Source organism: Ceratocystis lukuohia (genome assembly GCF_044167205.1).
Source record: "Ceratocystis lukuohia strain C4212 chromosome Unknown Supercontig4_pilon, whole genome shotgun sequence".
Lineage (NCBI taxonomy): Eukaryota > Fungi > Ascomycota > Sordariomycetes > Microascales > Ceratocystidaceae > Ceratocystis > Ceratocystis lukuohia.
In genome coordinates, this window is record NW_027263523.1 from 3,030,848 (window position 1) to 3,055,117 (window position 24,270).

At 49.4% G+C, this 24,270-nt stretch overlaps 7 protein-coding genes across 7 annotated transcripts; 3 read left to right on the forward strand and 4 right to left on the reverse strand.

The window, feature by feature from the left end:
• Positions 1–651: 651 nt before the first annotated feature.
• HOO65_040704 (uncharacterized protein) lies at positions 652–6,572 on the reverse strand (the record flags this gene model as incomplete). Its single annotated transcript, XM_071002455.1, has 2 exons — positions 652–6,475; positions 6,535–6,572. 2 exons carry the CDS (start codon positions 6,570–6,572, stop codon positions 652–654), a joined length of 5,862 nt encoding a protein of 1,953 aa, XP_070859547.1.
• A 2,719-nt stretch (positions 6,573–9,291) lies between these two features.
• HOO65_040705 (Methyltransferase-like protein 13) lies at positions 9,292–11,159 on the reverse strand (the record flags this gene model as incomplete). The annotated part of the gene is made up of 3 exons (XM_071002717.1): positions 9,292–9,699; positions 9,753–10,056; positions 10,120–11,159. 3 exons carry the CDS (start codon positions 11,157–11,159, stop codon positions 9,292–9,294), a joined length of 1,752 nt encoding a protein of 583 aa, XP_070859548.1.
• Positions 11,160–12,291: 1,132 nt separating this feature from the next.
• HOO65_040706 (3'(2') 5'-bisphosphate nucleotidase) lies at positions 12,292–13,353 on the forward strand (the record flags this gene model as incomplete). The annotated part of the gene is made up of 1 exon (XM_071000714.1): positions 12,292–13,353. One exon carries the CDS (start codon positions 12,292–12,294, stop codon positions 13,351–13,353), a length of 1,062 nt encoding a protein of 353 aa, XP_070859549.1.
• Positions 13,354–14,105: 752 nt separating this feature from the next.
• HOO65_040707 (SCY1 protein kinase) lies at positions 14,106–17,164 on the forward strand (the record flags this gene model as incomplete). The annotated part of the gene is made up of 3 exons (XM_071002556.1): positions 14,106–14,732; positions 14,860–15,703; positions 15,801–17,164. The coding sequence occupies 3 exons, from the start codon at positions 14,106–14,108 to the stop codon at positions 17,162–17,164; spliced, it is 2,835 nt and encodes a 944-aa protein (XP_070859550.1).
• A 425-nt stretch (positions 17,165–17,589) lies between these two features.
• HOO65_040708 (DNA replication licensing factor mcm10) lies at positions 17,590–20,064 on the reverse strand (the record flags this gene model as incomplete). The annotated part of the gene is made up of 1 exon (XM_071000715.1): positions 17,590–20,064. One exon carries the CDS (start codon positions 20,062–20,064, stop codon positions 17,590–17,592), a length of 2,475 nt encoding a protein of 824 aa, XP_070859551.1.
• A 966-nt stretch (positions 20,065–21,030) lies between these two features.
• On the forward strand, positions 21,031–22,284 carry HOO65_040709 (Ydr279p protein family protein (RNase H2 complexcomponent); the record flags this gene model as incomplete). Its single annotated transcript, XM_071000716.1, has 1 exon — positions 21,031–22,284. One exon carries the CDS (start codon positions 21,031–21,033, stop codon positions 22,282–22,284), a length of 1,254 nt encoding a protein of 417 aa, XP_070859552.1.
• A 406-nt stretch (positions 22,285–22,690) lies between these two features.
• Positions 22,691–23,450, reverse strand: HOO65_040710 (DASH complex subunit duo1; the record flags this gene model as incomplete). Its single annotated transcript, XM_071003014.1, has 3 exons — positions 22,691–22,758; positions 22,808–23,045; positions 23,196–23,450. 3 exons carry the CDS (start codon positions 23,448–23,450, stop codon positions 22,691–22,693), a joined length of 561 nt encoding a protein of 186 aa, XP_070859553.1.
• Between the last annotated feature and the right edge of the window lie 820 nt (positions 23,451–24,270).

A 24,270-nucleotide genomic window follows, 5' to 3' on the forward strand; every position in this document is an offset into this window, starting at 1 on the left:
ACTGTTGTTTGCTGCGGTTGTTTGTTTACTGTTTGCTTGTTTCTTTCTGCGTGTTCAAGCTGTCTTTTCTTTTCTTCCTTGTTGTCGTTATCTGGACTCGGCTTGGCTCGACTTGTACCCTTTTTTTTTTCTTACTGTTTCATCATTTATCTTGGCTACTGCTACTTTTTATTTGCTTTCTTTTTTTTTTCTTGGTTTTGCTTTTCGTTTATTCTTATCGCGTGGCTTTTTGTTGGGGCTTGACACAACGTTTTTGTTTCCTGTTCGGAAAACTCAGATTACATAACATCACGCCACGAATCGGCGACTTTTGGCGGCTTGTTCTCGTTGAATAAAAATACATTTTTTCTTTTAATTGGGCGCAACTAATACCTAGGGCTGATATATAAAGTCACGTATAGTATATTCTCCAAACATCCACCATCCCTCCCCTCAAAAAACAACGCTATTGGATATCCAGAAGTACAAAGGAAATAAAGAGGAAAAAAGAAATACAGGAAAAGGAGAGTAAAAAAAAGAAGGTCGTGAAGGTGCAACTAAGCAAAAAGAATGTGGCGCTGTTTTTTTTCTTCATATTCGAGAACCATGATCACGGTATATACACCAGGACAGCTAGAAACTCCTGGCCTCCATTGCTGTTGGTTTACATGCTCAGTTTGACATGGTCTCGAGCCAGTTCACTAGCTGCCTCGTCGAGCTTTGTGTACGCCATAGCGTCTGCCCTCTGAGCTCTGAATCAGGCACAAGAGGAAGATCAGCAGGGAGCGGGGCGCGACGGCGGACGGTAGCAGGCGAGCTGGCAAGGGGCTCAACTGCGAATGCCGGCTCTGATGAGGCAGAGGTGGCACTGGGAGCCCAGGTCCACAAGCCTGCGGTGCCAGCTGAGGCTGTGCGGGCAACAGACAACGCATTATCCCAGTCAATGGGTGTAGCGCACTTGATTAGATGTCGGTTTGCCAGGGATAAGAAGATGGCTTCGTCAAGGGCAGCTTGCCAGTCAGCTGGTGTTGTATCACGGTAAATGTGTTGGCTAGGAGTGGCGGATGAAGGGGGAATGGCTGACAACCAATTTGGCTGAGCTGGTTGTTTTTTGGGTGTGCTCCATGTGGATGAGCTCTCGATAGCAGGCAATGCTTCGGTCGATGGAATTCTCGGCTTGCGTATTCCATTAAAGGTCTCATCCTTGGGCCAAATGGAGGGTTGGGGGAGGCCTAATGTGGAACTTGACACGGGAACGGGCTTGGCCCATAGATGAGGCTTGTTTGAAACAGACTTTTTTGTTGGAGCCCATAGCGTTGATGATGTTATGCTCATATCTTCGCCAAAAGGCCTAGATACTGCGACACGGGCGGCAGTAGGGATGGATATTACGGCAGCCATGCTCTTATCCCAAGAAGCCGAAAGTTGCTTAAGGCCAAGTGCCTCAGTAGGCTTAATGGAAGGCAGAGACCAAAGCATGTGGCTAGGAGGTGCAGCCTTTTTCGGCACCCAGAGAGAAGAAGACTTAATACTCAACTCGTCGGCAAGCTTAGATGGAGCCCGAGATGCAGGAGAGATTAATGCTGTAGCAGCCACATGTAGTTCCCAGGAGGGGCCAATGTGCTTCAATCCCAACTTCTTAGGGGCCGCAAGAGCCGGGGCAGACCATAACAGACTAACTTTGGCAGAGGCCTTTTTAGGGGCCCATAGCATAGAGGACTTGATACTCATTTCATCGCCAAGCAATCTGAGGCCCGTAGTATGACTCTTAGGATGAGTCTCTGCCACAGCAGCAATATGCATGTCCCACGAAGCCGAGAGCTGCTTGAGTCCAAATGACTTGGGTATCACAATAGAAGGAGGTGACCACATCATATGGCGAGGAGGAGCAGTCTTTGGAGGAGCCCATAGTAAAGCACTTGGCTGTGGTAATACCGGGGCCTGCTGCCACATTTCCTCACTATTGATTTGCAGCTCGTGTCCGCTGTCTTGGATAACACGTGGAGGCTTTGGTAAAGTACTAAACTGTTCAGAGGCAACGTCTAGATACATATCCCAGAGAGTAGCAGGTTGAGGGAGACCAAAAGAGACTCTTTGAACGTAGGTCTTTCCCCAGAGCATACTGTGGGTTTTGGGGGTATCCAAAGAATATGTAACTGGGATGGGCATCAGAGCTGACTTAGGCACATCCGGAAAGTTGGCCTGGTCTAAAGCAATAGCAAAGGAGTCTCTATCTTGAAAGATAAAAGGCACTTCTTCTTCGTCTTCTTCGTCTTCATATGCCTCACTCTCTTCCTCTTCTTCGGTGACATTCTCGAGAGCATATCCTTCGATATAGTCTTCCTCTTCCACTTCGTCCTCTGAGTCACCGTAGCGAGAGCTGTCTGAGCTGAGAGTCTCAAATACAAATTCACCATCACCAATGTAGAGGTCACTGTTGACCTGTGGCTGTTGGGGCTGTCTTTGCTCGAAATAAAAAGGCTCGTTAGAAGACAAAGGTAGCAGGCTGCTATGATGAGGTAGCTGGTTCTGGTTAGACTTCAGCATAGTGGCAATCTCCTGGAGCATAGACTCATCAAAGTTTTCGCCCGTAGTTGCAGTCTCATCCCCAACATGCTCTTCCTGCTCGTCGTCGTACTCAGCATCGCTATCATCATAAATGGAGCCAGTATCATCGTCAGATTCTTCGTTCTCGTAGTCATCAAAGTACGAGCCACCGAAATAGCCGTTGCCGCTATCCATGTTGGGCACTGCACCTGCTAAAAATGCACCATAGTCTCCGGTGCCACCCATGGCACCTGGCATCGTCATGAACATATTGGTGGCTGTGATTTGGACATTGGCTGAATCAGAGGTCTCTCCCCATGGGAATTGGAAAATACCCAGAGTGTCGCGCTTATTAGGAAGAGGCTTGGGTTCCTCTAGAATGTCAGGGAGGACAGTGATGCGGCGACTGCGACGTGGGGGGCGAAGAGTAGGTGGGCGTTCTCTCTTTTGATGCTGATAGAAGTTCTCAGGAGGTTCTTCAACCCTTGGTGCCCAAAGTAGTGATGGAGCAAATGCGATCTGGGGAGGAGGTGACCATAGGTGCTTGCTGTTAAGAGGGAAAGATGATTCAGATGACAGACGGGGTTTAGGGCGAACTGTATTAACGGCAAGACTCTCGAAGATGCTATCACGCTGAACGGGGGCAGGCGCAGGCTGCCACAGGCCACTCCAGCCATCAGGAGACAGAGGACGAGCAGCAGAGGCGGTCCATAGACGGCAAACAACCTGCATCATAAGACGAGGAGATGGGGCAACCGAACGAGCAGGTCCAGGAATGGCCAAAAAGCGGGAATCATGGCGTATGGAAGGGGCTCGAATGACTAAAATCTCGGAGTCTGAAGCTTCATCGTCAGTTTCGGGGGGAGTAGGACTGCCCAGCTGAGACATGGAAATATTGATGAACCCACGGCTATCCATGTGTAGCTCGGGGTGAACAGCTTCCTGGTGGCGCAAAAGCCGCGAGCTAAGCTTGGGCGCAAATGGCGAGATAACACGAGACTTGCTCTTTTCCATATCTAGCATGCTGGCGTGATTTCGGGAAGGAGACGTGCGTAACGTCGAGCTAGAGTCTCGCACATTGTTGTGAAGCTGAAGCCAATGGTTTTCTTGAGCTCCAATCTCCTTTTCTAAGTTATCTAGCAAAGCGCGGCGGTCATCGCGGTCAATGGCAGAGCCGCCTCCTTGCTCAATGCGGAGTAGTTGAGCCTGGATCTCTCTCAAGGCATGATCGGGCGATTCAAGAGGTGATGGCTGAGCCGCACGTAGAATAGTGTTTTGTCTCATGGCGTCCGTGCCAACTAAAATTGGAGCAGGAGGTATCTTTTTGCGTGAAAGACTGTTGCTCTTACGGTGGGTAAAGGTCGGGCACTCTTCGCCAAGCTGCTGGTGGAAACGCGTCTCGAGTATCATAGGGACCTCCTCTTCTATCACCTCAGGCACTTGTTGTTCCTGCTCCTCTTGTTGCGTTGAGCTATTTGCAGTGTTTTCAGGGAATACAGCAGTAAACCAATCATCACGGAGATCGTTAGAATGATGAGGGGTAACTGCAGAATCCCCATATACAGTACTGGCATCATCAGGCTGGTCATTAAACTCAGACATGCGGTGGACAATGTTCAAGGCTGGAAGAACAGGTGATGACCGGCGTCTAGAATCTTCGACAGCAGTACGCGAGCCTGAGGACCGACTGTAGACGCTGTTGTTAAGCTCTCTAGTGGGTATAGGTGGGATGATGTCTTTGAGCTGGTAAAGCATACCAGCTGTGCTTGCTGAGATCAAAGAGTCGGTAGGAGAAATGGGGGCGGCCGGCATTGAATGAGCCGGCATATGCGGTGCTGCATTGGCGCTGCGAGCCACCTTGTTGTCGGATCTGTATAAAAGATCCATTTTCTCCTTGAAAGACATACTCCGCGTGTTGTTAGGCAGGGGGCGAGCCTTACCACCGGGAGCGCTTCGCTTGGGGTTTGAGATGATGAGAGCGGGGGGGATCTCTGGTAGAGGCGGAAGCTGTGAAGGACTTGCGGGAATTTGGTCAAGAAGTTGCGACTTTCTGTTTGAATCAGGAGAGCGCAAGCGTAGGTGGCTGATAGGAAGCTCGGCGGGGAATATGGGGCGATCCCCGTTGCCATTTCTTGGAATTGGCCGAGGGCGATGGACAATAGGCGTTTCCTGATCAGCTGAGCCCTGGCCTTGTTCGTCGGTTTGCCCTGGAGAAATCATGTCGTTGGCCGAGGCTTCTCTCTCTTGGGATTTAACTGGTGGTAGTCGCTTCATAAGCTTGTTTGATGCATCAAGCATGATGTTTTCAACGACGGCTGGATTGTCATACTGGAAATTCTGAATCAGCATCACGGTAGGATCTTCCATAGGCACCGCTACTGGCTGCGCCTCTTGAGTCCCGTTAGCAACATCATGATTCTGAAGACCTCTATATGGGTGGTTAGGGAGTTGAGAAGGCGCTACTGAAGCCAATGGCTCAGGATCGTCTGACCGTGAGGGCCTGCGAGGAGGAGCCGCTCCTGCAACATATGTTTGGGCGCTCGTTTGTTCTTGCATAACGCTAGTTGTACGGGGGGAACGACGTCGCATTACTTCACTGCTGCCAGGCGAAAGTTGCGAACTAGTACTGTGGGCATTTTGAATATCGCCCAGACGACGAGGACTCGGGACTGGCTCTGAATCTTCTCTGAGAACAGACATAACCCGAACACGCTCATCAATCGAAGGCCTAGAGCGCTGGAAGCCGCCTTCACTACTAGAGCTAGCACCAGCAGCAGCTCCACGCTGTTGCTGCTGTTGGCGGCGAAGTGCCTCGGCCTGAGCAGCAGCCTTCAAGTCCATGGTAGCGATTTTGTCGAGAGGGTTTTCGCCAAACTCGTTTAGTTGCATGACAGGCTGCGAGATGGTGACTTTTCCCTTGGTAAGGTTTCGGGAAAGAGCCGCTCTTTTAGGAATGCTCATGGATGTTGACATATCAGTCTGGCCACTGTAGTAGCTACCAGATGCCCCCTCAATACGGTACTGGTACTGGGCAGAACTTGAAGTAGACGAGAGATTGTTCATCTCAAAGGAGGCTCCGCGGAGACTGGCTTGGCGAGCCTTGAGGTCCTCATAGCGTGAGGGAGGGTAGTTGCTCGTGGCAACAGAGCCTACACTGCCCCGAGAAGCGATATCGCGTCCAGCCGCAGACGAGGGAAAGTCACGCGGAGATGGGGCTTCAGGATACTTGGACTCGTTTCCCTTGATAAAGGAGTTTGGTAGCAAAGCCAGGCCGAAATTGCTGACTATAGCCAACAGAACAGTGAGGCCAGTGGCAGGGAGAGCCACGCGGAGAAGGATTATGGTACCCGGAGTTGCCATGATCATCAGCACACTGCTAGCCGTCCAAATAATGAAGCCGATGGAAAAGGCGATAGAGCCCTTACGGGTCCTTCGTTCGTTGCTTTTCTTGTCAGGATTTTTGCGAGCACTTGACATGATGAACTTGAATAGGGCATATAAGACGACCAACGCATCGACCCCTAGTAGGACCTCTGGTAGAGGACCAGGAACAGTAGACACTGCTGCACACTGGGGTACAAAGTTGGGTCTGACGAACCCACAGTATACAAAGCCCAGCACGATACGTGTAAGTATAAACATCTGGCGCATTATAGACCCTAACATGGACTTTTTGGGGAGTATGGGAGTAGGGACATTTGTCGCAGTCCAGATCATGAATTGAATGGCCGCTATTCGAGTGATTTGATCAGCAATGTTGCCAAATGTGATGATGGGCTGGCAGATGGTTGGCGGTATCATGAATGCCATGAACTGCATTTGAGACCATGCACCACCAGCAATCGTCATGGTCATGAGGGCCAGCCTCGGGCCATCGTTCCAAATGCGGGTGGAGTGGTTCTTTGTGTAAAGGCCTACTAGGCCGATAGCAGACTGAAGTAGAATGCCACTAGAGGATTGCAGTTAGTATGCCATGTGGATGGGTGTGGGGAGTGTAAAGGGACGCACAGAGAAAAAGACGATGAAATAGGGCCTGTGTCAGCCATGTTGAAAGAGTTGTGAGGGCCACAACTCGGGCCGCCTGAGAAAAACTATAATGTGCAGTTTGGTTTATGTTGTTGTGCCGTAGTAGTGAGCGTATGTATATATGTACAAAGGGCGAAGCCGGCAAATAGCCCCTGCTGCTTTTGAGATTTTATTTCTTCGTCTCTGCTTAAGTTCGCCGCTATAAAAGATCGCAAGTGGTGTTTAACTTGGTGTTGGTGATGATATCAAGCCAGATCAACGGGCCAGACCCAATCAATGGAAGGAGGCACTAAAAATTAAAGAGGAAATCGTGGAAGAGCGATGAGTCGTAAGAAGCGAAACAAATGGACGTATATGATATATTTGATGTCGAAAGCATGGATAAAAAATGACGAAAGAAAATCGCATGAAAGCTACCAGAGACGATACATGGTGATATGGCAGTAAATTCGAGCCAAGGAAAAGAAAAGAAAGAGTGACGAAGAAAAGAAGACGAAAATGGTGAAGAAGTCAACAAAAATTAGAAAGAAAAGTACAGAAAAAAGGAACTTTGTATCGTCCTCCACGCAATACTAAAAGGACGAAAAAACCAACATGAAGAAAATGAAGAAAATGAAGCAAAGAAAATATGATCGAGAGAGGAAATTCGAAGGTGCACAAGACTCCAACAGCCGGGACATAAAAGTGGGACCAGCCCTCAGAAATTCATCTGGAAGGAGCAGACAAGGAGGGCTTCATGAGGTTTCGGAGAGCCCCTCGCCAGACAGCCAGTCACAGACCAAAGAGGCCTGGAAAAATGGGGCGGCACGAGTTGTCCAAAGAGGTGCTAAGATATTCGAAGGGTGCGAAACAAGGCAATGAATAATGTGCATGGGAAGGTGCCGGAGAATTATTTTCGTAGTAATTGCTCGCTCAGAGACTAGGCTCTATCAGCCGATGGGCGTGGCCCTCGTTCTTTCCTTCCCTTCCCTTCCTTTTCCTTTACCCAGCAATCTTGCAGACGCCGCAGGGGAGGTTTGCTCTACCACAATATTTCCTCGATTAGTCTGTTTTTGCGAGAAAACTAACGATAGACTCAGGACCGAGGTCAATACGCAAACTGCCGGCTACTACTGCTACCTCTTCCTAACCGCTCTTCTGTCCCCCCCTTTCTTCTTTGCGTGTCTCCGCGCGCCTACGAATAATAATAGCAATAGAAAGACGACATACATGATCACCTCCTCCTATCCTTTTCCCACCGCTACTCAACTCATTGTCAGCCTATACGGCTTGTATTTGATCACAGCATCACCCAACAATCCGCGTCTCATGTCTCCCCAGTTGCAACTTCCTCCCAATTCCGCCCCCTCGTTCCCTTTCTTCCCTCTCTTTCTCCTCACTCCTTAGCGTGGCCCAAGTCAAGTACCTGGTAGGATCCCACATCTGAAACCACAGACGTCAGAGCTCAATCAGATGAAGGACAAGGAGAGGGCTAGGATTCGCTATCTTCGGGTAGCCTCTTCCGTCCACCTTCTCACGGAAAACCATGAAATAAGAAACCCCGTCCTATGCAAAATCAAGGCTCAAATCTTGTAATTTTTAGGCCAAGCTCCAATATACTATTTACAATGGAAGGAGCAATAACAAGTTCTTAGTACTAGCGAAGACGAGGGCGAATTTCGAGCTTATCTTGCTTAGAGTCAGCATTCTAATCAGACCTCGCTACTCTAGCCTAGCCTGGTTAAACCAATAACTAATATTCCCTCTTATATTGTTTCCACTCCCTATATGAGGAACAAGATGACCTCGGAATATAAACTGGCCCGGAATCTTCATCTTTCCCTCTGCATATTCTGCAAGGGGCATTGTTTAAGTGAAGCTCTAGGATCACAAGGCTCCACCTCTAGGCAAAAAAAGTATTCAAAACGGGAAGGAACGTTAGGTGCAGCCACGTTTTCTAGAAACTTAAGTGAGTTTGTGGCGTCACGTTATGTGGCGCTGACTTTGTTTCAATAGCGTATTTCTGTTGGCCGATCTATCTCAAGATTTCCAGAAATAAAACGCCGCTGCAACGCTGCTTGTTGCACACGTACGCTAGCAGCTTCTTGAGCCTAGACACTTTCTTGTTGCTCTAAATACTGCCTCTTCTACTTTCCCTTCACTCCTTTTCCTCCAACCCAGCCCTAGAGCCATGGCGTTAAGCTTGAAGCTTGGACCGCGTATATCATCTCTGTGTTAAGAAGACCAATTTAAACACGACCTTCAAATACAGCTAAGCCTCTTTTGCTTTTTTTTTCTAAGCCGAAGCCAACTTCTAAGCCTAGAGCCCAAGCCCACTTTCTTCTGCTATCGTACATGCAATATCACTACCTATAGCAAGACCATCTTTGTATAGTACTCAACTACGCAGTCAATAACTGAGACTCGGTGACGGCTATCAAACTTGGCGCTAAAACAAAATTCACAAAAAAAAACAAAAACAAAATCGTGTGTTGACAAGAGAACTGGTTTGTTTCAGTTTGTTTTTGATCATCATACAAGTGGCGATAGTAAGCCATAGGGTTACAACATAACAACAACATTAGGGTTAACAGCCGACAAAAGAACAGTATTAAAGTAGTACATGACACTGTAAGAACAAGTATTGTTTGGCGATATACACAGTGCGAATGTAATAGGAATAGCAGAGATAATACCGGTTCTCTCTTCTCCATGTTAATCTTATAGATACCAACACACTTAGCTACACAGACCCCCTATCTACCACTGTTCCCACACAAATGAGGGTAGAACTGTGCGCATAATCGTCCAGTGTCCAAGTGCACTTGAGTCTCTGTGCATCTCTAGCTCGCTCGTGTCATTGCGTGTAACAAGACCTGTCTCACCAATTGCCTTGAATTCTTCCTCCTTGACCTCATATCGAGGCTGCAAGGTGAGTTTGCGTGTACCGGTGCCAAGGAAGTCGTCGTCCGTAGCGGGCCGGAAATCAATCGGCTCCGATGATTTGCGGCAGAAGATGACCATATTGGCAAAGTCCTGATTTTGCTCCTTGATCTCCTCATCACTTTGGCGCTCTATTTCGCGGAAGATCCGACACGAGGGGAATATGGAGCGTATGGTTTTGACTACAGCCTTGGTTGGTGGGAGGAGAAAGTCACCGGCATAGTTCTATATATCTGTTAGTAACTTATTCCATGGCTACCATGGGGGAAAAAACTTACAATGGCAATTACACCGTCGGGCTTCAGTAGATCTTTGAGGCCTTGCAGGAATTCGAGCGTGAACAGGGGCACAGGCTCCGCACCGCCAGTAAAAACGTCATGGACAATATAGTCAAAGCTCTCAGGGTTGGTCTTGGCCAGAGCCGAAGTGTAGCTGACGGCATCTTCAATGATGGGAATGTGATTGGTACTGAGACCAAAGTAATCAACGGCAAACTCATGCACTGCAGGGTCAATTTCAACAATAGTGGTGTTGATTCCATGAGCAATGAAAGCCCCGGGGGTAGTACCAATACCGAGTCCGCTATAGATCATTATTAGCATTCAAAGAGCCGATGATAGACGCCAATAGGGAGGATTGACTCACATGACCAAGGCATTGGCGGTACTGTCCATAATAGTCTCCTTGGTTAGAATCAAACGGACAGCCTCAAGCATAACAAAAACCGAGTACACTGGCTCAGCCACTTTTCCATTCGTGAATTTAACCCACAAGCCGCCCAAAAGACTGTGGTCACAACGCATTACACGGAAGCCCCGCTCCACGCTCTCTAGAACCGAGACGTATCCTGTGACAGATTCTTTGCGGGCAATTAGCTTCCATGCCTCCTCCTCTAGAGAAGCTTGCAGCGCGGCTGTAGCAGCAGCTGTAGGAAGGTGCGTATTGAATAGGGCAGCATGAGCCACAGCAGGGAGGCCAAGCAGGAGGAATTGTGAGGGTGCGTAAAGAGTGTAGACAGCAGCAAATGCTAGTTGCAGACCAACCCGTGAAGCCAAAGCCGAGGAGCCTAGAAACATGGGGATTCTCATGCTAGACACAGATTCGACCGTCTTGAAGAACAAGAGCCCGAGTAGACCCGGGAGTGAGTCCCCGATCCAGCCAGGGAGCAGACGGATGCTCATGCCTTCTAGGCTCAGCGCTACTTCTGCCACTGAGATGATGATCAACGGGAGCAGCGTCACAGATTCCACAATAGTTGGGCCCCACTCAGCCCCCAATGAAGCACTCTCGTCACTGATGATAAACTGCAATGCTGGAATCCAAATGGCAATCACCGGGAGAAGCTTGACAAGATCTTTGCCAAAGAGACGTGACAGAGCCATGCTGCTTGCCCAGCCGAGAAAACAACCAGTAGCAGTTAGCTTGGAGTGGTGGACAGCTGTAGGGATGCCGCCGAACGTAGGTGACAGAGCTAGCTGTGAGACAGTAGACGAAAGACCGAGTAGAAGCAGTAAAAATGCGGACCTGATAATCGGCGTTGTGCAGGCGATAGAGTCTTGCAAGGGCGAGCGAGACTCGGCCTTGTGCTTCAGATCACGCAACTCTTTTTCGAAGCGAGCAGGCGTCATCGCAGCATCATTACTCGTTTGAGGAGCTGAAGCCGACGGGGCCGGTTTTTTGGCCATTGTGTGCAAAGGGTGGAAGGTAAAAGGTGGGGAAGACGGGGACTAAAGACAAAAACTAATAGCTAGAGAAGAAGGCAGAAACACTAAAAGAACACGCCCAGCGCGTCGTGATAACGAATATGGTGTTGTAAAAAGAAGTGAGACTTTCCACAACAAAAAGTGCAACTACTGCAAGTAAATAGGAGCTTCAGATGAAATTAGCGCCAGGACAGCAAGAGCCAAAAAGAGAAATATAGTCAGAAAGGGTCAGAAGAAACCTTGCAATAGCCCAACTGAGCCAATGGAAGCTAAGGGAATCAATGGAAGCCCCGAAATTGTGATGGTGAAGTAGTTGCTAGAAGCAGGCGTTCCTTCTTAAGCTACGTGGAACTTACCACAATGAGAAATGGTGATATGAAACAAGGGGAAAGTAACGGACCGCCTTCCTCTAGAAAGTGTTGAAGCTTTAGATCTTGGCCTTGGCGACTTTTGTGGAGACCGCCCAACCCTTGACCGATAAATAGGGTTTGGGAATAGGGTCTATAGACCCTAATATAAAAGGGGCCCCGCAACCGGAGTTTAATGATGGCGAAATCCAGGCTTATATTCGTGACGAAGTCCGGAGGAAAAGCTATAAATTTGACTGAAAAATGTTCGGTATTAAATGCGCTCTTCAAATCCTTCGCCGGAAATTATCTCGAGCGACAATTTATCTTGGCTTTAGAAGTAAGTACCCGTACGCGCCCTAGGCCCTCTCTTCCCTTGAGATATTTTTCTGTATAGTGCTGTTTATTCTGCTCTCCCCGCTTCTCAGTCCACACATCTTCAAAGCTTGGTCCTCAAGGCCGGCCTGTGTTCTTTGTTGTGGCTTCTTCAGTCATTCATGAGCTTGCATCAATGTACTTAACTATGTCCGCTGCCTCTCCTTCTTTCTGTTCCGCTATGGCTATTCAACAAGTCGTTTCTATTCAAGCAATCCTGCTTTTTTAACATGTTGCTCTTTAATCCCGTCTTCGTTTTGTCTGCTGCTGTTATTACTGCCTCGCAGGCATTATGTGTTCCCTTAGCCTCTGAAGTAGCATCACACGCTCTAATTCCTTCTTTCTTTTCTCCAGTACGCTCATCCCAACCTGGACCACGAGCTCTTACCACAATGGCCTACGAAAAAGAACTTAAGATTGCGCAGCTCGCTGTGCAACGCGCCTCTATCCTGACCAAGCGTGTCTTTCACGAAAAGGCCAAGGGCTCTGTTGACAAGAACGACAAGTCACCCGTGACTATCGGCGACTTTGGCGCCCAGGCCCTCATCATTTCCGCCTTGAAGCACCACTTTCCTGACGACGAAATCGTGGCTGAGGAGGAATCGGCAATGCTGCGCGAGAACTCAAAGCTGAGCAGCCAAATCTGGCAGCTGGTCAAGAACACAGCACTGGAAGATGCTGAGAGTGAGCAGCTTTTGGGCGGCGCTATTCCCTCGGAGGATGCCATGCTGGATCTGATTGATGCTGGTGGTAGTAATGGCGGTGATTCAGGCCGCATTTGGACTATTGATCCTATTGATGGCACCAAGGGATTCCTGCGTGGCGGCCAATATGCCGTCTGCCTGGGCCTCATGGTTGACGGCCAGGTGGTCGTTGGTGTACTAGGCTGCCCTAATCTGCCAATAGATGATGCGGCTCCCTTGACAGCCAACATGGCTTCAGAGCAGACCGACTCGACTGCCCACGGCGTGTTGTTTTCGGCTATTCATGGCCAGGGCGCTACATCACGACCGCTAACTGCTGGCTCACTGAGCACTAGCGACAAGACTATCACTATGCGGCCGTTGAATTCGATGGCCGAGGCGACATTTTGCGAGTCTGTTGAGGCTGGCCACTCATCACACGACGATCAGGCAAAGATTGCACAGTTGCTCGGAATCACGTCTCCGTCAGTGCGCATGGACTCGCAGGCCAAGTACGGCTCGATTGCACGCGGTGCCGGCGATATTTACTTGCGACTGCCCGTTAGTAAGACCTACCAAGAGAAGATCTGGGACCATGCTGCTGGTGATCTGATTGTGCGTGAGGCTGGTGGTAAAGTTACGGATATCCACGGTAACCAGCTGGACTTTACCAAGGGCCGCACTCTGAGCAGCAACAAGGGTGTTATTGCGGCTCCAGCGACTGTGCATGATGTAGTGCTTAAAGCAGTACGGGAAGTGCTGCAGAATTAAGGGGGCAAAGGTGAAATAGAGGTAGCTTGGATAGCCTAATTGTCAGTAACCTAAGTCAGGGTTACCAAGACCGCTGACCCTGATCTAGTTCGTCTAAACGTCAGGGTTAATATCAGACACAAAGGGTCTTCTTCCAAGGCCCATGTGCTTGATCCAGACATGGCAGTGATGGATATATAAACTAGCTGAGATCCGCTCTTCAGGCAAGAAATAGATAGACACGGAACAACTTTAATAATCATTTATTTCTTCTTCTCCTCCTTTCAGGACATTCAGTACATCCCCCTAATATATACTGTTACTAATTGAGAAAACAACGTGAACGCCGCAGCTTACAGTACTTTATCACAAGTACGGCCAAACGCCACAAATAATAGGGCGCCACAACTTCAAGGTGACATTGTGGCTTATTACGCTGTAGCAGTCTTGTAGTACAATAAGAGAAAAAGTGGAGACCGTGGCTTTGGCCTCTTCTCTAATTAAGGAAGAAGGCCTTCAAGCTTCAGACAAGACAATTTTAAGATAACTCTTGATGTCCTCATTATCCGAGACGTTTGGCTGTGCCAGCTGAAGCAATTGATTTGCGACTTGTTCCCTTCCCCCTCTCTTCATTAGAGGTTATTCCTTTGCCATACGCAGCCGGTCGCGATATCTCGACGTAAGCGACGGCCCTTCTCTGATAACGTAATCTCTCTATTCTCGCTTTTCTGGTTCTCTTCCTTTTCTCTCCTTTAAGGGAATGATAGGTCAGGATGTTCGCCAACGCGCTCAAGTCTATCTCGGCCACCAATATTACTGCCAACTACAGCATTTCATCGACACCTAGCTCGACAGCTGGCGCATGGAAAATCTACGATTGCAAGAAGAAGTCGACCGGAAAGCCATACAGCGTCTTTGTCTTCGACCGCAAGAGTCTCGATGGCTCGTCTAGTGGCGCATTCGGTAGCAGCAACCGATCGGGAGCGACCAATTCGGCAATGCTCAAACGAGCAGCTGAGGAGGTAGTAGAAAGATTGAGGAAGGAGGCATCGAGTCTAGCACGACTGCGGCACCCAAATATCCTCGAGCTGGTTGAGCCAGTTGAAGACACACGCGGTGGTGGCCTCCAGTTTGTTACAGAGCCCGTCGTGGCGTCATTGTCAGGGCTTCTGCAAGAAAAAGACGATGTTGAACGACGTGGCGGCTCAGGTGCGGGTCGGACCAGTCGCTATACAACCGAAGACACTGATGGTGGTAGAAAACGAAAGGAATTGGAGCTAGATGATCTTGAGATCCAAAAGGGAGTTTTGCAGATAAGCAAGGCGCTCGAGTTTCTACATGAGAATGCGGGACTAGTGCATGGAAACCTAACGCCAGATGCAGTGCTGGTGAATGCTAAGGTATGTGAGGCCTGAAGGGGAGAGGTAGGGGCGGGGGATTCCGCTCTCCCTTGTATATTCCCGTCCATGACCTCATCATTGTTCTTGGTTTTCTCCTTTCACATGCTAACACACACGCCTCTTATAGTCAGACTGGAAAATTAGCGGCCTTGCCTTTTGCTCGCCTGCTGCCAACTCCGACAAGCCCACCTCGTTTCAACCAATTAGCCTCTCTGAAGTCCTCAACCTTGACCCACGTCTGCCACGCTTCGTCCAGCTCGATCTTGACTACACATCGCCCGACTTTGTCATGGACAACAACGTGACCTCTGCAGCTGACATGTTTTCGCTGGGCATTCTTTGTGTGACCCTGTACAACTCGCCTCACAAATCGCCACTCGAAGCTCACGGCGGCCTGTCCTCGTACAAAAGACTATTCTCTTCGCCTGGCTCTATCCCTACAGTTTCTAACAACTTCCTCTCGTCCAAGCCCGTGCCCAAAGAGCTGGCATCTCTGGTGCTACCACGGCTCATCACGCGGCGGCCAGCCCAGAGATTGACAGCACGGGAATTCCAAGCTAGCGAGTACTTTGACAATGTGCTGGTGTCTACTATCCGTTTTCTCGACTCGTTCCCCACCAAGACTGCCGCAGAGAAATCTTCATTTTTGCGCGGTCTTCAAAAAGTGCTGCCGTCATTCCCCAAGACTGTTATGGAACGCAAAATTCTGCCAGCTTTGCTAGACGAGACTAAGGACAGAGAACTGCTCTCACTTATATTGCATAATGTTTTTAAAATCGTCGAGCTGCTTCCGGCCGGCATTGCTCGCAGAGTGTTTGCTGATAGGGTCCGTCCAGCTCTCAAGCACGTCTTTATTGCTAATGCTAAGCAGGGCGGTGAGAAGGACCCGGTCCGAGATGCCGGCTTGATGATGGTCCTCGAACACATGCCAGCTATTTCTGCCAATTGCAACGGCAAGGAGTTTAAAGACGGTATGTACCTGTTTGCGCGCCCATCGCGGATAACGCGCCTATCAAGAAGCCACTTGCCAGTAACTCTAACTAACGATTGTCCGACTTTTTCTCCCAGACATTCTCCCCGTCTATATGTTGGCCATCGAATCACCTGCACCAACCCTTGTAGATATGTCTCTGCGCACCCTTGCGGCTATTCTACCTGTGCTTGACTTTAGTACCATTAAGAACGAACTCTTTCCTGTTATTGCCACCATGTTTAGTCGCACAAGCAGTCTTGCTATAAAAGTGCGTGGGTTACAGGCCTTTGTAGTTCTTTGTGGTGGCTCCAATGACACATCAACCCAATCCAACGATGGCCTAGACGGCTTCAATGTCAAGAAGACAGCCAGTTCATCAGCTCTGGATAAGTACACAATGCAGGAAAAGATCATTCCGCTAGTTAAGGCCATTAAAACTAAGGAGCCAGCCGTCATGATAGCCTCACTTAAGCTACTCCAAGTCATTGGTGAGGTGGCTGACGGCGAGTTTGTAGCCATGGAAATTCTGCCCATCTTGTGGTCCATGAGTCTTGGCCCGCTACTCAATCTCAAGCAGTTCCAGGCCTTCATGGATCTGATTAAGCTACTATCACGCCGTGTCGAGGACGAGCAGATCAAGAAACTACAGGAACTATCAGGTACCTCTGACCCAGCGACCGCCCAGCCTGGCGACGATTTCATGTCCTTTGGCGGTATCACTGGCACCCAGTTTGATGCCTCACCCAGCACCGAAGATGACTTTGAGCGCCTTGTCAAGGGTCGTGCAGCTGCTAGTTCTGCTGCTGGTTCCGCCTCTGCATCGGGCTGGGACGACAACCCACCGCTGCCAGTACGCTCCCATTCACACACGCAAATGGCCCCCCCTACAACATCTCCTGCTACAAAATCACAGGCTTCTCCCCCTCCGAGCTTTTCATGGTCCACTCCACCTCCATCTCAGTCTACCATCAAGCCACAGCCATCCACAGACTTGAACCGCTTTGGCGCTCTTTCGCCCTCAGTCACGCAATTCTCACAGCCGCTGCAGCCAGCGCCAAGTAATGGAAGCGGAGCGGCCTCGACATCGTCGTTCTCCATGGCTTCTACTCCAGCCCCTGCAACAGCCAGTGGTGGTATTGATTGGTCTGCAGCTGCGAAGCCAACTCCGTCGCCCTGGGGCTCCTCCAGCATGCAACCCTTGTCGGGACTTGGTGGCGCGTCAATGAACTCGCTAGCATCTCTTGGCCAGAAACAGCAACAGAACAGCTCTGCCTGGCCTGCGACTTCAACTTCATCTGGGGCTTTCGGCATGACGCAGGCAAAATCGCCCTCGTCGGCATTTAGTTTGCCACCGCCACCTGCACAGAATGTCTGGGCGAGCAGCTCTCCTGTTTCTCAACAGCAGCAACAACAGCAGAAGCCAACTGGTGGGCTGGATAAGTACCAGAGCTTGCTGTAGACTGGTTGGGCAAGGCTAATAGAGACTGTATCTGATACCCCTCTCCTTGAGCTTTCAGTCACCAACTAGGCCATGTGCTTTATATCTTGTTTGTTATATCTATTGTGGCAGTTGCGGCGTCCAGCTTTGCATAGTGTGTTTTCGCAGGCGTCTTGTTTTCGTTTATTTTTTGTATTTATTTGTGATCCATTTGTTGTTTTTTCCTGTCTTTGCTGTATTGCAATCTTGCATCATAGAGTGTAAAAGTACCTTAGAGCGTATTATCACATCACGTCACTTCACATCGTATTACTGCGTATACTCAGTCATCTTAACCAAAAAAAAAAAAAAACTGTACACGCCAAAGCCCCGGGATCCGTGTCCAAACGCCGTACTGAAACGAAAAAAGAAAAGAGGGAAAAGGAAAAAGAGGAGGATCCATTGCATCACTCTAGGTTAAACCCTGGTGGTGCGCCCTCAATCTCCAACACAAAATCAACATCCCCTAGATCCATCTCCATGCCCAGGCCTGGTGCCAGTGCCGGCGCTAAAGAACGCATACCCTGAGCACTCTCACGCCCAGCCTCCTTGACACCGTCCTCTGTAACAAAGCGCGTCTTCTTCCTGACCGGCTCATCGGCTGTCGACGGCTGGCTATTCTGGCGACATAATCGCTCGCCGCCTTTCATGCGGCCTAGCTTAGAGCTTAACCCACTACCCCAGCCATACGACGGGCCACTCCCACCTGTCGCGGAGGGCGTTGGCTTGTCCGCCGAAATAGTGCTGTCATCCACACGTTTTCGCTTACCGTTAGTTAGATCAACATCTTCAGCACGGCGACCTCGACTAATATCAGCTAAGGTTAGGGTCGGTGTAGAATGGGACGATGAGATTGGCGTAGAGGTAGAAGTACCAGCCGATCCCGGCGTTAATGATCCGGATCCACTAGAATCAGCGCTGATGCTGGGCTTAGCTAAGTTCACGGGTTTTCCAGCAAACTTGGCCATATATTCATGGCCAACACCGCTGCCTCCACGGCCCGCTAACTTGCGAGCTAGATCCCGCTCTTTCTCTTTAGAAATCAGAGCACGGCGGAGGTTGTCCTCACGTTCTTGCTTTTCGGCCATGGTCAGGTGCTTGCCATCCATCATGTCGGCAGCAGAACGTGTACGACTCATAAAGAAATTCGACTGATTATCAAAGTCAACATGTCCCTTGCCACGATTCAGTTCGCTGGGCATTCCGCCATTTTTACGGGTAGCATAACCAGCACCGCCCTTTCCAAACTTCTTGTTAGTCACAGCCGTCATTCCATTCCAGTCTTTGCCACTGCGGCCAAAACCTGACCCTGTCATCTCCACGCGGCCCTGTTTGATCTTTTGCAGAGCCTGGTTGCTGTGGAATTCGCAGTATTCGGTGCGCTTTGAGTTGATCCATGCACCACATGGATGGCCGTCTTTCTTGACCGACTTGCAGTAGCCCAAATCGCGTGCTGTGCCAATTTCTAGAATGGTATCAGCATCAGAGTTAATGACTAAACTCCAACGGCCCGTATCCTTCCTGCCTGGTGGAGGCGGCATGACGTTGGGGTTTAGGATAGCTAGAACCGTTCCCTCTGTGAGCTTCCAGAAACGCTCAAAGCCAGTGCCAAACAAGAATAGCTCGACGTCAAGGTTCAGATCTACAAGAGTCATGACCATGTATTTGCTTTCTTGTTTTTTGTTAGGCTGTGCGGCATTTGGCTTGTGGGTTCGCGGATCGGATTTGCGGGCCAAAATAGCGAAGACAACAATGTTCTGTTCAATTTCTGGCAGTTCAAAATCAGGCGCCTTAACAACTTTGGTCAGGTCTGTCACTGAGAAAATCTTAGAGTCCTGCATATGGCGAGCCACAACTTGGTGTGGCAAGATACGCTTAGTCAAATGAAACGACGAATACGACTCAAATGAAGCTTCAGACTTTTTCTCGGTCTCCGGCTTCGTGGTGCCCATAATCTCCTCACGCGTGTAGTGGCGGGGTGCCTTGGGCTCTTGCACTATCTCAACGGCCTTTTTCTTGAAAGTCTGCATCTCCTGCTTTGTGATACCAAATGTATTTGACCGTACTTGCTGAATGCGTTCTTGTCTCTCTAGCTTTTCGCTATGCTCAGCCTTAGCCAGCGCTAGCCGTTCATTGAAGCTGAGCGGCCGGTCTTCTACTGGTGCAAGTCCCGCTTGCTGCTTGTGTTGCGCCGTGCCTCGAGCTGTGCGAAGATAGCCCGTGCTAGTGTTAGCACCACCACTTCCTGTGCTGGAGAATGAGTCATTGAGTTTCGGTTTGCCTGGTTTGTCTAGCCTCACGTCTTCCCCTCGAAGGCCTCGAGACAGGATCTTTCTAAGAGGTGATGTTGCCTCGACTAATTTATGGACGCGCTGGACTGGTGATAGGGGAACTTCAACTTCTCGCTCGGCTACTGGCGCAGCGACTGTCGCCCTAGATGGTGGTAGTATTGGTGGCTTCAAGGCCATAGGGTCTGGTATCGCACTAATACTAGAGCTAACATTGTCGCTTGTCTTAGAACTAGCCGACGGTCGCGCATAGGCAAGTCTAGCAGGAGATTTTCCAACACTGGCAGGCGACTTGGGCAAATTGGCAAACATGGCAGGCGAGTCGAGAAGGCCCATGGGCTTGGGTTTGACTGGCGTTCCAGGAGATGTTTGGGATGACTGTCGAGACTGTGATGCCTGCAACTTTTTTTCTTTTTGGAGTTTCTTGAGCTTCAGCCGCGCCTGGATAGCCTGTAGCTTGAGCTGTAAAGTCTCCTCATCATCGTCTTCATCATCGTCATTGTCGCCGTCAAGACCTCCCAAGGCTTCCTCAATGGGTTCCGGTGTACGGGCAACGCGGGCTCTCCGCAATGGTGACGGTGATGATGGCGACATTTGGAGCTGCCGCTGCTGTTCTGCTGTCATAGCCTTATATTTCTCCCGCCCACGGGGCGTCAATAGAAGCGCATCTCGGGGCGATCGAGGCGGCCACTGTGGCTCGTCCCTCTGAGCTAATAGGTAGTCGGTCAATCACCAGTTAGTGTCTGAAAGGGTAACTCCATGACGTCAGTTTATATCGGCTTCTTACAGGGAATCATTTTGTTTGTTGGGTCCATGAAGACTGAAATCCCCTTGGGCATAACACTTGAGTGTCAAGTGTAAGTTGCCACTCGTGCGGTGTGCCACAGCCCAAAGATCCGCTCTGAATCGACAGTAGGAGTAGTTCGGTGAAGTGGTAAGAGTAGCTAAAAAGGCGATATGATATAGCAGAGAGAAAGACAAGGGAAAAAGCCGAGGAGCACAACAAGTCTCTTATAGGCTCAAAACGTGGGCCTGGTGATAGTTGCAGACAAGGCTGAGCTTTGCAGATAAAAAATTACTCTTGGCTCTTGCTTGCGCGAGGCTTCAACTCTGCTGTTTGTTGCTCTGTTTGAGTAGTTTCCTGTCAACATGCAAATAGTTATTGCCCTGTATTGGCTGCGCAACTTTGCCCCTGTCTTGTCCAACGTTCAAACCTGTTGTTTATTTGCAATTACCGTTGCTGTCGCTGTTGCTCCTGCCCATTAAAACTGCAGGTGCCCGTGCACATGTCTGCACAGATAGAGATAAATTGGATAAGTGCCTCGCTTAGCGCGATATCGCGTTCATTGGCTAGAACGCGTAAGACGCGTTTTGTTCAACAATGAAATAAATCTCCACTTTTACTTTAGTTCTATGGACATCAGTTCCTCGTTCAGTGCATCACATCATGATCAGATCACATAACCATTTTCAAGCAACACTTGTCTTTGGACCAACATAAACGCCCCGTTCTGTGCCACAACGTATCAGGTCTCATTCAGACTTATCCCATCACACATAATGGCACGGACAACCCGCTCAACAAAGGCTTCAGCTTCAGCAGTCGCCGACTATACCACTTCTAAAACGCCCAGCAAGGTTCATTCTCTCCCACCAGCCGCAAACTCCCAACGTATCTTTGTCTTGCCTAAAGAAGCAACTCCAAATGCGCGAATTATTACATTACCCAACCCACGCTCAGGGAAGCCAACACGCTATTATGCCTGTCCCACAACCGGCCTCTACGAGTTCACACAAGTCTCTTCCGATGAGCCGCGAAGCTGGCTGATTGAAAGCCCCGCTACATCAGTACCAGCTGGCGAGGCTACAAAGATAGCGCATGCTGGCGAGCTCACTACTATCAGCGATGCGGACCTTTTTATAGCAACAGCAATTGACCCTGTGTTCCACTTGATCTCAGCCCTTTACAAAGAAACTTCATCAGATGAGAAGCCTCGCTACCTCTCGGCTGACGACCAACTCGACAAAATTCCCAGCGACGGCTCGCATTTGTGGTCCATCCTCAAGTGGAAGGGCATGCGCAAAATCTTCGAAGACAGACTAAGCGCCATCTGTACAACGGTCGACCTTGGCGGCGAAACTATGTACTGCCTAAATGAAGCCAAACTCTATGATCTAGTCCTCAGCAAAGCGTCTCGACTGGCTGAAAATGGACTACCCGATAGTCTAGAGGATAAGTTTGTAACAAAGGTTCTAGAGCCACCAATGGTCTTCCAAGCGGCGATACCTGGGGCTGTCCTGGGTGACACCAACGAGCCATCCTCTGACTCTACAACACCAAGCACAGATACAGCCAAGCCACGATCATTCGCCGACTCAGCGCCAACACCAGCGATGCCTGCTACAGATGTAGATGGCTTTGCAGGAGGCTCTTTCGTCGCTGTCAAGATCCCCGAGGATGTGCTTGCGCTACAACGGATATCCATCGCCTTCAAGTTCATATGTTCCAAATACGTTTCCGAATCACTCGATGTGTCGCTAAAGATGCACCTCACAAAGAAAATGGACTTTGGACCACTTGATACCTATCTAGCAAAGCTAGCCAAGACACGCTCAGAAGCTGTAGCTTCCCGCTCCAGCGACATGTCACGCAAGCACCCTCTAGAGGATGCCGAAGATCTGCTGCAGGAAAAGAAACGCAAAGTAGAGGAGGAAGCCAAGAAGAAAAAACTAGTGAGTCGTGGCGTGAAAAATTTACAAAAGGCTAACACAACAGGCATGAAAAAACTTAGCCACTTTTTCAAAAAAGCCTGAGTCAGAAACTTGTGTTGTGGGTAGTGCGTTTTGTTTAATCAGTTGAGTCGGTAATAGCGGCTCGCAGTCGTAAGGTTTCACGGGCAGAAATGCGTATATAGATACGGAAGAGCAAGGATATACACACAGATAGCATAAGGCGTCTCTTTTCATTTCATTCATGAGTCATTAATCAAGTCAACTTCTCGCCCTAAATCACACCAGTCGTTGCTAGAGGGTATGGGGTTTTCTCCCTATCGTGTGCTTGCGCCACGTGACCTAGAGCTAGACGTCCCTCTAGGGATGCCTCTGCCTATACTCGACTGCCCCCGTGCATTAGAGCTTGAAGTTGTTCTCGATTGGTACCCAAAGCCTGAAGATGAGGAAGTCGCAGCGATAGAGCTAGATCCCCGGGCCGTGCCTCGTGTTACGCCTCTGGTTGTAGCTCCACGCGTAGACCCTCTTGAAATGCCCCCACGGGTGCCAGCTCGACTCCTAGTTCCCCGAACAGAGCCCCGCGATGCACTAGGCGCAACAGTCTTACTTCGCTCTTCATCTTCCGCCTTTTGGCGCAACGCCTCACGTCTGCGCTCTTCCTCTAGAAGTCGTCGTTGTTCGGCTTGTTGTCTAAGAATGGCTTCTGCTTCAATGTCGGCAAGATCTTGGGTGGCACCCTTCCATGAAGAGTCAAGTATAAGGCGTTGGTTATGTTCTGTTTGTGAGAGAATACGGGTCCATGTGTCAAGTAGGGTTGAGGAGTTATTGACTGTACCACCAACAACCTAAATGAATAGTTAGCGATAAGTAAACCGACATGCAGGCGAGAGATTCGAAAGATTAGAAAGGAAGATGAAGTAGAAAACAGAGGGCATGACAATGTGTATCTACTACAGTAGCATGACAGTAGGGCGAGGGGTAGAGCCGCGACTCACATTCATGTTGCTCCGGACTTTTTCTAGCGTCGCTATGGTACTCTCGATTACCGAATTAATGTTTTTAATGCCCTCGAGTTCTGAACGCAATGCAGTGTCACGGTCATAGCCGGCGCTCTGATTACCATGCAGGCCACTGCCCGTCACTGGTGTCTTTGGTGTCTTTGGCGTCTTAGGGGTTTTGGGCCGCTCCGGCACAGCAGCAGGCGACGTCCAGATGTGGTCTCGAGAATCGTCGTCGATAGGATCTGACATGGCCATTCAAAACCGAGCAATGAGAAAACGGAGCAGTAGACCAAAGAGAATATTGGTTTCTTTGAGTTTTGCTAGTGCTGGAAATAGAAACACAGAAACGGGATGGGATGAGAGGTGTGTGACACGGTTGAAGAAGAAACAAAGAAAAGAAAAAACCTAGATAGCGTGTTTAAAAAGAACCGGCTAGTTTGTAAACGCTATACATGAGATAAGCATAGACACGGTTTATGAATTGTCAAAGACGGGGCTTGGTGATAAGATTATGAAGTGAGGTCCACTTGACAAGGCTGACAAAGTGTCACAGAGTGTCGTGGAGAAAATTATACAGCCTTGCGCCAGGGTACAATGCAGTACGTACACATTATGATACAGTGGATATCAATCAGTACAGCAGCAAACAGCAAGAACACTTTAGGCAATGTAGTAGTAAAACAGAGGAGCAGAGCTGAAACAGCAGGTACCTCCTCTCTGCTGTCAAAAGCACTTAACATCCAGGTACCATTTAGCAGGCCACACCCATGATTGGTTTCCACGTCGCGCAGCAACGGCCCACACCGACCATGATTCTGCCCTATTTTCGTGTGCTTTCTTTGTGTTGCTCCACTCTTTTTCTCTTAACGCGTCGCGGGGATCCCTTATGAAAAAGCAGTGGGGCAATTTGCTTGGAATCTAGTTGCCAACCTCCTCAATACCCGACAACCAGTAAACAAGAGGGGCTTGCATATGGCTTGTGATTGGCTGTTGTTTGTATCTCTTTGTATAATATCCAGCTTTCTTTCAATCGCTCTCCATGACCCTGGGCAAATCCCTCCCCCCCTTC